Source organism: Panthera leo, chromosome F2 (genome assembly GCF_018350215.1).
Source record: "Panthera leo isolate Ple1 chromosome F2, P.leo_Ple1_pat1.1, whole genome shotgun sequence".
Taxonomy (NCBI): Eukaryota; Metazoa; Chordata; class Mammalia; order Carnivora; family Felidae; genus Panthera; species Panthera leo.
Window position 1 is genome coordinate 33,317,117 of NC_056695.1, and position 18,333 is coordinate 33,335,449.

The following is an 18,333-nucleotide window of genomic DNA, read 5'->3' on the forward strand; positions in this document are numbered from 1 at the left end:
TACTTTGTACCCCTCTGAGACAGAAACTACATAAATATGGGTCATGATTCTCATTCTTTTTTCTCAAGATAAATAAAAAGAGAATGTTTTGTGGTGACTCTGGGTATTAATCAGTTAAAAAGTAGAAACCACTATAGTTAAATTGTTGTTGATTTTTCTTTTTCTTTGGTAAACTATAAGAAACACAAACTTTCTATAGCAAACCACTTTAATTTGAATAAAACAGTTTCTATTTTGTAAAGAAGCCATTCTTGACCAAAATTAACTCTGAATCCCACCAGTAAGAGGGCAGAGGCACCTGGGTGCCTCCGTTGGTTAAGCCTCTGACTCTTGATTTCAGCTCAGGTCATGATCTCACAGTTCATGGGTTTGAGCCCTGCGTACAGCCCAGCACTGACAGTGTGGAGCTTGCTTAGGATTCTCTCTCTTCCTCTCTCTCTGCCCTCCCCTGTTCAAAATAAATAAATGAACTTAAAAAAAAAAAAAAAAGGAGAGAGAGAAACCACAGGCATGAAATTGTCCTCACGGTCCTTGTAGGACTTCTTTGGCTGGGCAGTTGCATTCCCCGTGGTTAACTTCTGGCGAGCCACCCTTTAGAATTTAATAGTCCTTTAAAGAGGGGGTAGGAAGTGATGATATTTTGGGGGAAGAATTCCTCTTGGCCATAGCAGAGGGTAAATAGTAATCTGGTAGAGAAAGACAAGGGCATTCTCACCCTAGCTACTGGTCTGTGTACTCAGACAGGATCTCACCTCTCTGGGAATCTCACCTGACTGGCCCCACAACTCCTCCTGTAACATCCCCGCTTGTCCCATCCAGAGCTCCCCACACTGCATTGTAACTGCTAGCTGGTTCTCTTCCCATTCAGCTGAATGCTCCCTGTGGGCAACAGCTCTGTCTGACTCCTGTGTCTAGCATAGTGCCTTGCACACAGTAGGTACTCAATAAATGTGTGTTTGAGTTAAAAACATTTTTTTGGTGTGATGTTTCTTGGAGGATAGAAAATTGATATGGGGGCGCCTGGGTGGTGCAGTCAGTTAAGCGTCCGACTTCAGCCAGGTCACGATCTCACGGTCTGTGAGTTTGAGCCCCGCGTCAGGCTCTGGGCTGATGGCTCGGAGCCTGGAGCCTGTTTCCGATTCTGTGTCTCCCTCTCTCTCTGCCCCTCCCCCGTTCATGCTCTGTCTCTCTCTGTCCCAAAAATAAATAAAAAACGTTGAAAAAAAAAAAAAAAGAAAATTGATATGGCGGGGTGAGTAGGTGGCCCCGTAGGTAAGTGAAATCAAGAGATTCAGCTCAGGTCATGATCTCACAGTCCTGGTATCGAACCTCGCGTCAGGCTCTGCACTGAACATGGAGCCTGCTTGAGATTCTCTCTCTCTGCCCCTTCCCAGTGCTTGTACTCTCTCAATAAAAAATAAGTAAATAAAATAAAATAAAATAAAAAAGAAAATTGATACAGCATTATGGTATAGCACTCATTAGCCTATGTAAAGTCCCAGTAAAATTACAAACTGCCAGAAATTAATTAATATTTACCATTTGACACCTAAGTAATTTAAATTATAATTATTTTTAAGTTTATTTATTTATTTTGAGAGAGACAGAGACAGCGCGAGTCAAAGAGGGACAGAGAGAGAGGGAGACAGAGAGAGAATCCCAAGCAGGCACCACGCTGCTGGCACAGAGCCTGATGCGGGGCTCAAACCCACAAAACCGTGAGATCATGACCTGAACCAAAACCAAAAGCCTGACCCTTAACCAACTGAGCCACCCCGGTGCCCCTGACATCTAACTAGTTTAAACATTAGTGGATTATTCATTGCTTGAATGTTTAATTCTTCTTCTTATTATTAAAGTTTTTTTATTTTTGAGAGAGAGAGAGAGAGACAGACAGAACGTGAGCAGGAGAGGGGCAGAGAGAGAGGGAAACACAGAATCTGAAGCAGATTCCAGCCTCCAAGCTGTTAGCTCAGATCCTGACCAGGCTCGAACTCATGAACCGTGAGATCATGACCTGAGCTGAAGTCAGAGACTTAACTGACTGAGCCATGCCACTCAGGCGCCCCTGAATGTTTAATCATTAAAGGCTGTTGTAGTGATTGTTACATTTTAATAAATGAAAATTCTTGGAATGTAGTAAGTACTTAATAACTATTAATAACAAAATGATAATAATAAGACATAGTAAATAACAGGCCTGTATCCTTTCCATGTATAAGATATGTTGTGCTGAAATCTTTTAAAGATGTCAAAAGGAAGGAAGCTAGTTTCTTACTGAGAAAGGCCTTGTAGGAAAACCAGTGACATGATGGACTCAATGCTTATTCTTTAATTTTCACCTCTAGAAATTGTCAGTTTCTTAGTTACGCTCTAGTTATTTAGTTCTAGTTATCTGGTTCTAGGTAACTGCCTGAAATCAACCAAATTCACAAGATCTGAAATTATACATTAGAAAAGAGAAAAAACATAAAAAGATAATGGGAGCAGGATGCCTTAGTTGTGTGATTCCTCCAAGAACCAAGATCTCCAGGAAACTGAATTGGTAATTTGTGACAATGTATACATTACAAAACTATCATAATGATGTTTCCTTCATTAGGCCTAAGTCCCTTGAGGATAAGGATGACCTTACTCATCATCCCATACTTAGTATTGAACATAGTTGCTAGCCGATAGCAAGGTATTCAGAATTGTTGAATGAATAAGCAGAGAGTGACCTGGTGTGCATATGCTCAGAGCAAAAGAGGCCAGACTTAATGAAGACTTTCCTGGCTCCATAAAGAATTCAGGCCCCACTGACTGGAAGCATTTATGGCTTTGGTCTCTCTCTCTCTCTCACAGTATAATCCTGACAGATTTGTGCCCTTTGGTTCCTCTTTTCCTAGGGTCCAAGTAAAATACATGTGCTATTCATTTAGCTTTGCTTCAGAGAACTGTTTACCACACAGTGATTAGTCTATGACTTTCATTAGATTCATAAGAACATGTTCTCTAGTGGTTCCCAGGTCACTTACTCAGTAGCCATCTTATAAACTGAAGTTTACAGAGATGTGCTTCTACAGGTGAGGTCTCTTGTTTTATGTTTTTAATATTTATTGGTGCAGACACTGTCTTAAGCACTAGAGATACAAGAGAACAAGACAGATTCTGCCTTAGAAGAGTTTGTATCCTGGTGGGATAGACAGTAAATGCATGCATAGACAAGTGTGTTAATTTTTAAATTACTTTCTTTCTGATTTTGTTGCAAGCCTTGGTTACCATTTAAGGCCATTGGCTATAGTGTGGTTTCAGAAAAGAAGAAGTTACCAACAATTTAAAAAAGCCAAACTCAATGGAGTAACATATACATTCTAGTTTCACAACATTGTTGGTCTTTGCAGCATATAACAAATGACAAGGATTCTTTTATTAAGATATTAAAAAGTTCCCAAATTTTAATGGCACTTAACTCTGATTGCTTACTCTCTGTGGACCTCTTATATGAGTGTTTTATTTGGAATAGATTTTTAAAAAATTCTGAATGAAATGATAAGTGGACTATATATGTATACCACGTATGATTTGGGAGAAACAATTACTGTTTTCGGATATAAGATGGAGACAATAATATTTAGTTACTCATCTGGGTTACAGAGGAAGGTGAATGATTTGATGCTTGAAAACACTAACTCATTCCCCCTAAAAATAATTTTTGTTGCCATTGTTCATTTTATACTATAGTTATGTTATTTTATTATAGAGTATCTCAAAGTCAGTGATAAATTAACCTGGATATTTTGACTTACTTTTCCCCATCCTGTGGGAAGCTTTCTTCAGAAGAGCTCTGTTCTAAGAGAATGTTTTCTTCACACACAGACAGTTGCTGATCATGGTCCCAGTTTGGATATTTTATTTTATTATTTTATTTTATTTTATTTTATTTTTAACATTTATTCATTATTTATTGAGAGATGGAGAGAGAGAATCCCAAGCAGGCTCCATGATGTCGGCTCAGAGTTGGACATGGAGCTCAAACTCACGAACCATGAGATCATGACCTGAGCTGAAATTAAGAGTTGGACACGTAACCAACTGAGCCACCCAGGAGCCCCCAGTTTGGATATTTTAATTGAAACACTCACGTGTGGAGTCCACATATGTAGAGTGTAAGGCAATCTTTGTTGCTTAACTAGCAGAGCTATGCTAATCTGGCTTTAAACCCTGGATTCTGAGCAGGCTTTCCAGAGATCAGCCATTATTCTTGGATGTTTCCCTAACAATGTGTGTTTTTTGGTATCATTTTCTTTCTCCTGAGCCAGCTTATTTGCATCTTCTCCCAAAGTTAATTCCACATTGATTACTCAAGCTCTGTAATCTGCCTTTTATCTGTGAAGGAATGACTTTATGTTTCAGCTCAGGTTTTATGCTACTGCTGCAAGAAAAGAAAGGACAATAGAATTGTTGATTTCTTTTCATTTGGAATGCCACTGTATCCATGCTGTATGGAGTCACTTAGGGAAATTTGCCTTTTAAATTAATTTATCTGTGAATGATCTTTGAAAATGTTTGTTTAAAGACAAATCAAATGTTTTATTCATTCATTCATCGAATATTTATCATACATCTCCTCTGTGATAGGTTCCATGCTAGATGATGGGTACAGCAGTGATCCAGTTGGACAGAGCCTCTGCCCTCATGAACACTGTCCAGTGGGAGACTCAAAACCCTAACATTACTCTGCTTATAACGGTGTAACAGAAGAGCAAGCCTTAGAGTCTGATGTAAATGGTTCTTTTCTTTAACTTTTCAGAGGGTTTTGGAAATAGCCATCTTTGGTTATTTAAAAAAAAAATCTGGATCCAAATAAATCTACCAAATAAATTTTTTTGGTAAATTTAATTTGGTAAATTAGATTTATTTACCAAATAAATCTAATGGTAGGGAAGTTCCTACCATTCAATCTTCCAAAAAAAAAAAAAAAACCCACAAAATGAATTGCATATGCTCAATCTTTTCCCTTGGTAATTTTGATAATTGTATAAGCCAAAAAGCTTCCAGTCCTATCTCCTAATTAAAAATAGACAGACAGACGGACAGATGAACACAAGTATGCATGAGAAAGCTAAAGCCCACAGAGACTTAAGTGAATCTTGAAAGATCACATAATTCAGTTGCTGAGCTGGGACCATTCCCAGGTTTGCTGATTCCAACCACGGTAACTCTTAATCATTGATGTTCAACTTCACTGAGTCAAACTGAGTAAGGAAGAAATGAGTTCAATTGTACTGGTTAATAGAGGCAGCCATCTGGATCATTTTTCTCCCACAAAAGAGCTCAAAGAGGCGTGTGCCTTAGGCATCCTTACTGCATGTGATACCTCTTAACATCTTTTGCTTCTTTTTTTTTTTAATTTTTTAACGTTTATTCATTTTTGAGCGACAGAGAGCAAGCAGGGGTGGGGCAGAGAGAGAGGGAGACACAGGATCTGAAGCAGGCTCCAGGCTCTGACCTGTCAGCACAGAGCCCAATGCAGGGCTTGAACTCACAGAATATGAGATTAGACCTGAACCGAAGTCAGATGCTCAACCAAATGAGCCATCCAGGCGCCCCTTGCTTCTTTTTTAAGTAGACTCCATGCCCAATGTGGAACTTAAACTCATGACCCTGAGATCAAGAGTCACATGCTCTGCTGACTGAGCTAGCCAGGAACCCCATTAACATCTTTTGATTCATATATAAGATGGATCATTCCTGACAAATTTTGAGATTTCTCTCTCTCTCTTTATCTCTATCTGTCTACCTATCTGAAATCTCTGAAGAGGAAGGTCATTTAAATCAAACTGTTATTAAGACTGCACCTCATAATCTAACACTTAATTCTACTGGATGTTGATGGGAGATTAGTAATGTGTATGGTATATTCAATATCCAATGCTGTCTTATCCCCCCATAAACATCCCCAATAAAGATTAATTAGGAGGAGACAGGTTAGAGCTATGTTTTATATTAAGAAGATTTTCTATATACTTAAGATATGATTCTGTTGTCAGAAAAGAGTTAATTTTGCACTGTATTCCAGGTTTCCCTGGGAAGATAGAATTTAAGTACAGAAGATATGCTTACTTGGCCAGTTTTTGTAGTAATCCTAACACAATAAAATAGTAATAATAGCTAACATGTCCAGCATGCTCACTGTGTGCCAGGCAGTGTTAAGTCCTTTGTATTCAACTTTTCTTCTAGTTTCAAAACAGCATTAGGAGGAGGGAGCATTACTCTCTTGAGGTTACAGACATGAAAGCTGGTGCTTTGAAGTTAGAGTTCATGCAAGATCACCAGTAAGAGCATGAGCCCACGTCTTCTCAGTGCAGGACACTATTCTTTAATCATAATGCTGGACTGCTCTACCAAGTTCAAGGTGGCCCTTTTTACATAATCACATCCTTATTCAGAGAGGCTGACATTCTCCAATAAACAGACCAATTCCTTACCTTTAAGAACTCCTAATTTCTTCTACTTTCCAACCACTGTCTGCTGTGATTTCCCAGATATTCCATAAAAATCTGTTTTGTAGACTCTCCAACCTTTTAAAATGTTTGTACGCACTCCTCATATACCTAAAAGTTGTGTTCCTGTCCACAAACTGAATGACACATTTGTAAACACTTCCTTGGAGGACCTGCGTGTGTTCAGGGAGATGATGTGGGTTGTAGCAGCATGTGTAAAGATGGTTTTCTTGCTCACAATTGAAAATGCATCGCCATTTTAGTTCTGCGTGGGGGTCCTCTCACTGGAAACTACAGGCTGCGGCAGTTTCACCTGCATTGGGGGTCTGCTGATGATCACGGCTCTGAACATGTGGTGGATGGAGTGAGATACGCTGCAGAGGTAAGCCAACAGACATAGATTCATGATTCAGTGTTTTCCTAGGTGATGGAATTTAAGGAACGCAGAGGGCAACTCTCTTGACTCCAAATTGATCCTGAGTCAGTTAGGTTTCTCGGTGTCTGAAATTGCTTTATTCAATCAACATGAGAGTTTATCAATATGAGAGCGATCAGTGTGGCTCTTCTGAGTCTTATACCAACTCTGAGAGCTTAGGGTTATTGTGCTCATTCTAGAAATGAGTAAACTGCAGATTTGGAGAGATTAAGTAACTTATCCAATTAGGGGGTGGGTAAGATGGATTTAAATTCAAGTTTGTCTGATACCAAATTACAAATCTTTCTATACTATCTATTGTGCTTCCCGAAAGTCGACTGAGAAGGCAGAGAAAGAGACATTTGATTGGGGCCCAACTGTGTACGTATTTGGTCCAGACAGAGATACATACTAATATCATATTTTGTAGAGGTAATAGTGAATGGCGGAGTTTCTTGTAGGGAAGAAAAAACAAAGACACAAATTCTCCTAAACTCTACATTACATCTATAATTACAGGTATAGAATGGAATCTGTTAATTATTAAGGTCATTGGTAAAGCATAACACAATAAAGCATTCATTGACTCTTTAAAAAAATTTTTAATGTTTATTCACTTTTTGAGAGACAGAGACAGAATGTGAGTGGGGGACAGGCAGAAAGAGAGGGAGACACAGAATCTGAAGCAGGCTCCAGGCTCTGAGCTGTTAGCACAGAGCCTGACGCGGGGCTCGAACTCACGAACCGCGAGATCATGACCTGAGCCGAAGTTGGCCACTTAACTGACTGAGCTGCCCAGGCATCCATCATTGATTTTTTTTTAAATTGGGAAGTCACTTCTTTATAATTATATTTGTTAATAACACTCTACTTTTTCTAATCCTCTGTTCAATGACAAAGCATAATATACTTCAAGTTTTTATACTGTTAAATATTGCTAACACCCAACTTTTTCATGAGGTGAAAGTGAATTATTGTATGACTCAACCAAAGCTGTTTATGTGAAAATAATTTGGCTTGTGAGCCATCTAGGTGAGACAGAGCAGTGTTACCAGGCCAGTAAAGTTCTTCATTTTCTCATGGTTACTGAGCTATGGAGTATGGATACTCCTTTATAATTCTGCTGTTCAGAGAAATCCAACCAACAGAACTTTTTTCCAGTTTTACTCTTCCATTCACAGGTACATCTATTCTTTGAGTCTATCAACCAAAGTGTCCATTTTGTCAACTTAAAACACTTTTGTCTGAGGCCAAGTGCTTAAGGTGCGGGACCTGCTCTGTTTTCAGGATGGGGAAATAAAATGTATATCCAAAGTGTTCCATATCAGTGGAGAAAAGAAGCCAAGAATGTAGGAAGTGGGACTTCTGAATCTGTGTGGTGCCTCAGTTTATATCATCTGCTGAACAGTTTTCATGTTGCTTTCTCACATTTTGTGTTCTAAATTTAACACATTGTTCTAAATCTTAAAGGCTTTGTGGCGATTGAGCTGGCCTTGGGTTACTACTGCTTTGTAATATTCCTAAACAACTAAGAAAAATTAGTCACATTGCTTTATGGTTTTACTTTCTAGTTTCATAAACTTGAATGCGTACTCTCAGAGAGATCTTATCTGAGCTGGCAAGTTGTTTCTTGAAAAGGGCACCCATATCCTGAAATTTTCCAGAAGCTCGGAGTCCTGACTTGCAGAGCAAGAAACATCTTTGTAGACTTTCCTTCTTGAAGGAGATAAAGCTTTGACTGGAATTTCATATTTTCTTTAATATATGTTTAAGACTATTTCTTATTTTGTTCATTTGTTCATGAATTCATTCACTCTTTAAGAATTCATTGTGACCCTACTATGTCCCCCATGTTTGCCTAGCTGACTTGTGCTCATCCTGAAGGGAATGCTGGAAGGAAGTAGGGATAGAACAGGGAACACTTCCCTGCAAAGAGCCCTTCAGCCCCAACCAAAGGATGAGCAGCAGTGAGCCAGGCAAAGGAGAGAGACAGCAGTGGTCCTGCACGGGATCATGTATGAGGACTTGGGGTGGGAAGTGCATCCCGTATTTGAAGAACAAAGTGGCTAGTTGGATTGGTGCATGAACAGGGAGGAGAGCTGCCCCAGGTAGGGTTGGAAGGGCTGGAGGGCCTGCACTTAGTAAGGTAAGTCATGGTAAGGATTGTGCACTTCATTCTCTGTGCAGTGGGAAGCCACTGACTAGCTTTGAACTGGAAAGTGATCATATTTGCATTTAAAAAAACATTCTAGGTACCATTTGAAAATAAATTGGGTTGAAGCAGGGATGGATAAGAGGAATCAGTGAGATTTTTGGGGGGAGTTCCAGGTAAATCGATGAGAGTATAGTTAACTGGAGTGCTGGCTAGAAGTATAGACTGGAAGTATCCCCCTTCAGTGGGATTTGTTGATTAATTTGGTTTGAAGGGGAAAGGAGGAGGGGGTCATGTTTTCTGGTTTGAGACAGGAATGCTGATGGAAAATGAGGAAGTCTGGGTCAGACCTCAGAGTTGGGGGGATGTTAGAGGTAGATGATAAACATTAATAAATGGTACGTGATAAGTTCTTTGATAGGAACATACCATGGGAGCTGGTAGTGTTACTGAATAGTTAGGAAATGTTTCTTTGTGATTTATGTGAATTGAAACTGAATGTCTAAGAGTCACTATGAGAAAATCTAAAGAGCTTCTCAGCAAGTGGGCACAGCAAAGACAGATGACCCCAGGCAGGAGTAAGGTTGGCATGTTTAAGAAGCAAAAGCCTTTGGCTTCTGGGATTGGAATTAACGAGGGAGAAGTTATAGGCCATGTCCTGGAGAAGCAGGCAAGGACCATGCCTTGTCAGGCTTTGTGGGGCATGGTAAGAAATTTGGGATTTATCCTTAATGTATCGAGACAAAGATGATGGAAGGTCTTGAGCAGGGGAATGTCATGTTCTACTTTATATTTTATAAAAGAGAACCAGCTGCTATGTGGAGAAGAGGTTGGACTAAGGTTGAAACAGGGAGACAAATTTGAAGCTTATGGATGTAGTGCAAATGAGCAATGATGGTTTGGGGTGTGGGTGTGGTGGAGATGAAGAGAGCTAGATGAGTCCATGATGTGTTTGCGAAGTGAAGTCAGTGGGACTTGGCAATGAAAAGGATGACAAGATTGAAGGGAGAAAAAAAGAGGGGTCTAGAAACGCTCCTAAGATTTTGGCTTGAACAAACAGGATGGTTCTGCCATTTACTAAGATGAGCAAGTCCAGGGAGAAGCAGATTGCAGAGAGAAGTTAACTTTCTGTTTTGCACATGTTAAGTTTGAGGTGTCTATTAGATAGATATCCTTGGCTCACATTCAAGAGGGCTGTTGGGTGCAAGTGTGGACTTTAGGGAAGAGGTCCAAGCTGGCGCTGGAGGCATTTGGGAGTCACTTACTTTTAGTTTCAGGTTCAAAAGAGTCCCTTTGTGCTGAGCTGTAGATAGGAGTCTAAAGTGTTAATTAGTTTTTCCAGCTACATTTGTGCCTAATTTCGTGACTGTCATTGAGTTGTACCCTCTTACAAAATAAAAAGAAGAAAAGAAAGGAAAGGAAAACCATTTAAAATGTACCATATAAAAACTTAACTTGAGGTCTACTCTGATGATTTTCTAACTGTTATAGAGAGATTAAAGTGATCTATATCATGAAAAACCATATCCCAAGGGTTAGGCATCTATACAAAGTAGACTAATAATCCACTCCATATTTAAAATTTTTTAAATGTTTATTTATTTTTGATACACAGAGAGACAGAGCATGAGTGGGGGGATGGGCAGAGAGAGAGGGAGACACAGAATCTGAAGCAGGCTCTGGACTCTGAGCTGTCAACACAGAGCCTGACGCGGGGCTCGAACCCACGGACTGTGAGATCATGACCTGAGCCGAAGTCGGATGCTCAACCGACTGAGCCACCCAAGCGCCCCTGATCCACTCCATATTTAGAACTTCATCTGATTCCAGTTTGTGCAGACTATATAGTAAGCATATTAAATATGTAGTTGATAGTAAAACTATGATTTTAACATTAATGGCAATCTTGGGCATGCTAAGCGTAATTGACATATCAGTAGTATGCAGTTAAAAATGCCAAAGTTGAATAATACTATTATTTAGGAATTATTTTCCAACAGGGAAGAATCTTCTCATTTCCATTGTTGTCATGACTATGACTTCAATCACCGTGGCTGTTGTTGTTAGTCAGGAAATGTGAGTTTGCTATTTGTTTGAGTTTTGATTCAAATACAAATGCTAATACAAGTGATAACAGTTTCTCTGAAGGTATTGCTGCCAGTTAGGCAAGGTGTGTGGGAGAAAGACTTGTTTAAAAAGAGTTTTGTTGCTCTAGTTTCCCAGAATATCCTAAACATTTGCTGTTTTTTAACCAGCAGAAGGATATATAGATTCATTTCTCTTTAGTTACATGTTCATTTTCTAGTCAATTGTGGTTGTGAACCTAAAGAAGTCCTTTCACATCTTTCTATCTCTTTGGTGTCATCTCTTACTAAGTGAGCTGATGGATTGGCACAGAGCCATTTTAAACAACCTTAATGTTCTTTTCAGCCCCTCCCTTCCAGTGGAATGTCATCTATCTCATGTGAGCCAAATGAATTTTGTTTCATCATTTAGTGTTTTCAGGTTTTGTTCCTCCTCCAACTATCTCACACCAACTTGGAACATGGCACCACCCGAATCCACTTTTTTTTTTTTTTTTTAATGTTCATTTATTTTGAGAGAGAGAGAGAGAGCAAGGGCGGGGCAGACAGAGGATTCAAAGCGGGCTCTGCGCTGACAGCAGGGAGCCCAATGTGAGGCTCAAACTCATGAACCGTGAGATCAGGACCTGAGCTGAAGTCAGATGCTTAACTGACTGAGCCATCCAGGTTCCCCTCCACTTTTTTTTTCATTTAAATTTTATTTAGTTAACATACAGTGCAATACTGGTTTCAGGAGTAATATTCAGTGATTCATCACTTACATACGATACCCAGTGCTCATCACAAGTGTCCTCCTTAATGCCCATCACCCATCTAGCCCGTCCCCCACCCACCTCCCTCTATGAACCCTCAGTTTGTTCTGTCTTTAAGAGTCTCTTGTGGTTTGTTTCTCTCTCTTCTATTCCCTGACCCCCACCTTTCCATATGTTCATCTGTTTTGTTTCTTAGACTCCACATATGAATGAAATCATATGGTATTTGTCTTTTTCTGTTTGACTTATCCTGTTTAGTGTAATACATTTTGGCTCCATCCATGTCCTTGCAAATGGCAAGATCTCATTCTTTTTTGATGGCTGAGTAATATTCCATTGTATATGTGTACCACATCTTCTTTATCTATTCATCAGTCTATGGATATTTGGGGTCTCTCCATAGTTTGGCTATTGTTGATAATGCTGCTCTAAACATTGGGGTGCACATACCCCCTTTGAATCTGTATTTTTTTTATCCTTTGTGCAATTGCTGGGTCACAGGGTGGGACCCACTTTTGTATTTTCTATCTGGATATCCCAAAGTTGTCCTTGATTATTTGTGGATGGTGTACTATTTTATAGTTTTGTGGCTCTTTATGATAATTCTTATTTATTCAGAAATCCCCCATATTAGTTGCCTGTAAGATGTGAAGTTATAGTTAAAGCATGGGATTAAAAACATGTCTTTGAACATACTAAATCCTCTCTGTAAGAGTTAGCTAGAAAGGTTATCTGCGCATGAAACCCTTTATATGTGTTTCCTTCCTGAGTTGCCAAAAGGATTTATTTAAAGGAGATTTTATCTGAAGTCAGTCCCTCATATAGGGGTTGTTAGACCACATGGTCTACTCGTGATCTTGGCTGAATCATGTGAGTGTGGCACATTGCCCTTTAGCATCTATCTTAGTTTAGATTGTTCTTCCCCTTAATCAGGAATGAAGATCTTCCCAGAGTGGTTTTCTGCCGTATTGTTATTTTACAGTCTTCCACAGTTGTTTGTGTGATAGGGATACTGCACTGTTTACAATGGTAGAACATTTAGAACACCTTTGGATTTTGCATGAGGTCCGAGTTGTGAAGTAGGTGTAACCTATTTTCTAGAGTTCCAAGTCTTCTGACTCCTTCCCTCTCCCCATCTTTCCTTTCTCCCACCTCAGTAGCACCACCTGCCTCTCATTTTCATCCTCAGACACCTCTGGTTCCTAGTTCCTGTTCCTAGACAAAGCCTCTTTGTCCCCATTAAAAGTTGCTGTCAGCAAAGGATCTGAACATATTTATAGATGGTAATAAATGTGTGAATATTGCTTAAAATAGTTGTGTTAAGGAAAGTTTGCACTTTTTTTAAAATTTTTTTTTAACGTTTATTTATTTTTGAGACAGAGAGAGACACAGCATGAATGGGGGAGGGGCAGAGAGAGAGGGAGACACAGAATCTGAAGCAGGCTCCAGGCTCTGAGCCATCAGCCCAGAGCCCAACGCGGGGCTTCAACTCGCGGACCGCGAGATCGTGACCTGAGCTGAAGTCGGACGCTTAACCGACTGAGCCACCCAGGCGCCCCAAGTTTGCACTTTCAAGCCATAAAAAGTCTTAGAGTACAGTGATGAACAGCTGACTGGGCAGTTTCAGGAACAATTGGCACTGTCCTTAGCAGCAGGACTCAGTCACTGCAGACCTCAGTGGACTTCTCCGCCATCCTGTGAGCCTAAGCTCATTTAGTGGACTCTGCCACCAGCTGGGACCTGACCTAAGGTGGCTCTGTTGCAATCCCACCCTTGGAAGGCTGTGGGGGAGCCTTAAGTCACTCAGGAGCAATGGCTGGAGATTGTTCCTTGGCAGGATAGTCCAGAGCATTCTAAATAGTGATGTAGAACTTCTGATAGTGCACCACAGACTAAGTGGCCATGGTTTTTGTCTCTGGTTTTTTGATGAAAACAAATAAGATTCTGTCCAAGATTCTTGTGAAGAATACGTTATATACATGAGTGCACAGCACCAGAACATCTATATAAATATTCTATTTTCATTTATGTTTTTAAGGATGTTTTACAATAAAACATTTGAATTATGTTGCATACCTCCCTTTCAGCTCCATGTTGTTCATTGGAATTCAGACAAATATCCCAGCTTTGTTGAGGCAGCTCATGAGCCAGATGGACTAGCTGTTTTGGGAGTATTTTTACAGGTGAGAATACACTGATTTCATCTTAAATAATTAATCAGTCATGTTGGATAAAGAGTTTCAGTCATGGAGAAGATAGTCTACCACTTTTAATAGTAAACTCATTCTAACTTTAATGTTTTCCTTTTGCAAGTAATATTAAAAATTTATGTATTAGTTTATGATTCATCTAATAGCCCACAACTACCTTAGGAGATTTGTCTTCTGTTTCCTCTTATTGTCCATTGATCATTTTTAGGTGGGTAGAAACACCAGCAGCAGCAACAACAATAATAGTAGCAGGAATAACACTAACATTCTGAGAAGAAGATCTTTATTGTAGGCTCTTATTGTAGGCTTTATTGTAGGCTCTTCCTGATTGCACAGTCTTTAGAGATAACAGACAGTCAAGTTCAAGTTCCTGATTCTTGAAGCACTAGTTTTACCACAATGGTTTGTTGTCTCAAACACACTGACCAATTTTTTAAAAATTTTGTTGTAGTTTCCTTTGTCTAATATTCACATGGGATTAGGCAAGTATCATTGTTATAATACCCGTGGGTGGGTTGGGCTCCCACTGCACCACATTCTTGCAGGGCGTGCACTTCTGCTTTGCCAACGACTCTGTGTGTGATGTAACTCATTGGGGCTGGGACTCGGGGAAGCCCAGGGCAGAAGGGAGGGAGGCATGAATGACAGCGGCTCCCTCCCTTTGGCCACCAAGTCTGCTGGTGGCAGTGGAGTCCAAGTGAAGCAAGAGATTATACTTTCATCCTGAAGGATTTAAAGCCTTCAGGTCGATTCAGGACATCCCTAACAATGAAAAGAGTTACATCTATTTTTCTGATGATTTCTACTCATGACAATATATTGTTTTGGTTCAGGACCTCAAATCATTTTAGGTTGAGAATGGGAGATGTTTTCTTTTAATACTTTGATGTCACAAGAGTCTGTTTAGATGTAGGGTCTGTAGGTCACATCTGGTTGAATTGTGCAAGTATTATGTTAGAGTTTCCTAAGCAAGTTTTCTCTTAAGTTAACCTGTACATTAAGCCTTCATAAAGCTAAAGAATATGTAGCTGTTACTACTCATTTCAGAATCAAACTTATAATTCAGCCAAGGAGCCCTGTAACATTATCTTGTTATTCACATTCTCTGGCATGCTAAAGCCAGCAGGTAAAAGACAGATTCATTATAGAACAATTACTGTTTGTTCTGGGTTGGCAAAGGTTTTTCAAAAAAAGGGTTAAAAAAAAAAAGTGACTGGCATGGAGTGAATCAGACCTGTTCTGTTAACAGTAACCATTTCTTTTGAAATTTCATGCTTTCAGATTGGTGAACACAATTCTCAACTGCAAAAGATTACTGACATTTTGGATTCCATTAAAGAAAAGGTACAATAAAATACTGTTTGCTAATGACTTGTTCTCTCCTGAATTCTCTTACCTTCTTTTAATAACTTAGACTTTGGACATTGGATATGTTATCTGCTTTGAAGCAGGTTTGGAACACACTTGACCAATAGAGCAGCAGAATTAACCTATTGCCAAGTGTGTTTTGAAAATTATGAAGGGGTCTTAAATTATCTAAAACCATTACTAATAAATCTGTGCATACTTAGTTTCTCATATTGGAGTTTTGCACAATAAGCATTTAGTTGCAGCACATTTCAAACAAATCTTGTGCTTCTTAAATAAATTTAGGTAATGTGCTGCTTCATGTAAAATTTTTAGATTAAGGCAGATACTTTTTTTAAAGATACAAAGGCAGATACTAAATAATTCCATGAGTTAAAGAATTCCAGTAAAATCGTATTTCATGGGATGTGTGTTTTTTTGAGGTCTGTGTAAAGCTATCCCATTGTAATTTGTAGGAATTCTTTTTTCTCCACTAGGGTAAACAAACTCGATTCACGAATTTTGACCCATTATCTCTGCTTCCTCCGTCCTGGGACTACTGGACATACCCTGGTTCCCTTACAGTCCCACCTCTTCTTGAGAGCGTCACATGGATCGTTTTAAAACAACCTATAAATATCAGCTCTCAACAGGTATGTCACTGCTTCAAGGTTGATTCTGATTTACTAGAGGAAACGGGACTGAAACTTTTTTAAAAAATAAAAACCCTGCCCTTAATTTCAGCTGCATTATGAAGCCTGTGTTTTCCCTTCATTAATCAGATAGGTGGTTGGACCAGGTAAAACTTGTGTCCCTTTCTTATTTGACCTTCTATGATTAGATGATTTCTCTCCCAGTTGTTAGAAATGCCATGTGCATACAGACACTGAGGAAAGTGCGGTGGCTTTAAAGGCTATAAGTGTTTTCTTTTTTGGTCTCAGATATAAACAGGCTAGGATATAAATGAGCAAATCAGAAGAGAGGCTACTCTTTTTTTTTTTAATATGAAACTTATTGTCAAATTGGTTTCCATACAACACCCAGTGCTCATCAAGGGGACTTTCTCCTTTTTGACCTCAGTCCCTAGACCTGCTCCTCCTACAAATTTGACATTCAGAAAGTAAGCAGTGAGAACAACAATGGATCTTTAGGCTTTTGTTGACAGAACTTTTGTGGGGCTGCTTGAGGGACTTTGAGCATTTGCTAAGGCGCTATTTGAGCATTTGCACCCGTGCTGTTTTAGTGAAGACATTTCCTCACTTGTTTTTCTGAAAAACATATTGAGCCCCCACGATAAGCCAAGCAGTCTGCAGGCTCAAGATGTCTTTGGGCCTAGAAACTCTGCTCAGATCTACAATCTGTGTGACTAACCAATCTGACAAGTGGATGCTATATCTTCTGGGATGCTGTGCTTAGTGGGTTTTATTTTCTTTTTGTTTTCCTACTTGAATTACTTGCTGCAAAATCTGAATAAGAACATAGTCTAATAATTTTTGCAGCTGATAAAGCACTTCTATTTTGGGCTAGCCCACCTTCCTAGCTGTTTATTTTTTTCCCCCAATCAAAGACTAGAGCTGGTTCACCTTTTCCAAGGTCATGTCAGATAACATTTCTCCTTGGCATGTTGAACACATCCAACTTCTGTTGGCCTTGTCTTTAGGATTAAAGCCAAATAATACTCTGGAACATACTAATTAAAACGTTTTGTAAAAGTTGGGATTGAAGTCCAGAGTTTGACTGACATGGAAATTCCTGCGACTTTTTCCAGTCATGAATAAGGTGCATTGTGTCAAAAGAAAAATGACCTGTCACTGATTCAGTGGCCTTAGTAATGGAATACATTTTTCTTTCCTTCATGTGTTAAACTGTTTACTTTTACATTCCTTTGTTAAATTTGAACAAGTTAACAGTAGGAATTGATAAATTATAATAGAAAGGTAGTAATAATAGGAGCTCATGTTCTTCCTCATGTTTTAAGGATATTTTTATTTCTTAAAGCCACTTGGAAAATAACTTTTTAAAATCCACCTGCCATTTGGAAGAGAATATGTTAAAAAATATAATTTAGTTCCTTAAAATGCATAAGACTAACCTAAACAAAATGACTCGCTGTAGGGGCACTTGGGTGCCTCAGTTGGTTGAGTGTCTGACTCTTGATTTCTGCTCAGGTCATGATCTCACATGAGATCAAGTCCTGCCCTGGGTTCCACACTGAATGTGGAGCCTTGTTGAGATTCTCTATCTCTCTGTCTGTTCCTCCCCTGCTCTCATGCTTGTGCTCTCTCTCTCTCTCAAAATAAATAAATAAACATTAAAAAAAATGACTCACTGTAAAGTTAGGAATTGTGACTAGGTGTGGATACACTGCTGTATCTTATTTAAGTCTCAATTAATTAATATTATGTATTAATGGGGTATTTATATGGTAGAATATATAAAATAATAGCTATATTTTAGAGCTTTAGTATGAATGATAATTCACTGTGATCTACTTACATTCACTTAAATCTATAGTAGGAGTACTTTCAGACATTTTCTAAACAGATGGACGTGATTATCTGGGTAATAATCTAAATTTTTATAATATGACATTATGGTGATTTTAAGAGTTAAAGAATGAAGCAAAAGATATTTTAAAAGTCCAATCCCAGTCTAACCATGAGAAAAACATCAGAGAAAGCCCAAATGAGGGACATTCTACAAAACAGCAGGTTAGTGCTCCTCAAAACTGTCAAAGTTATCAAAAGCAAGGTAAATCTGAGAAATTGTCATCAAGAATGCTGAAGGAAATATGACTACCAAGTGTAATGCTGTTTCCTGGTGAGATCCTGGAACATAAAAAGGTATTAGGTAAAAACAAAGGAAATCTTAATAAAGGATGGACCGCA

The 18,333-nt window shown here is 39.1% G+C and overlaps 1 protein-coding gene across 4 annotated transcripts in view; it reads left to right on the top strand.

Annotated features, from left to right (window-relative positions):
- Positions 1-18,333, top strand: part of CA13 (carbonic anhydrase 13) — a 71,273-nt gene that overhangs the window by 6,524 nt on the left and 46,416 nt on the right. For all 4 annotated transcript variants that reach the window (XM_042923346.1, XM_042923345.1, XM_042923343.1 and 1 more), the window contains exons 3-6: positions 6,749-6,867; positions 13,976-14,071; positions 15,380-15,442; positions 15,943-16,098. In XM_042923346.1, the coding sequence (XP_042779280.1) occupies positions 6,749-6,867; positions 13,976-14,071; positions 15,380-15,442; positions 15,943-16,098 (434 nt within the window). The remainder of the gene's footprint in view (positions 1-6,748; positions 6,868-13,975; positions 14,072-15,379; positions 15,443-15,942; positions 16,099-18,333) is intronic.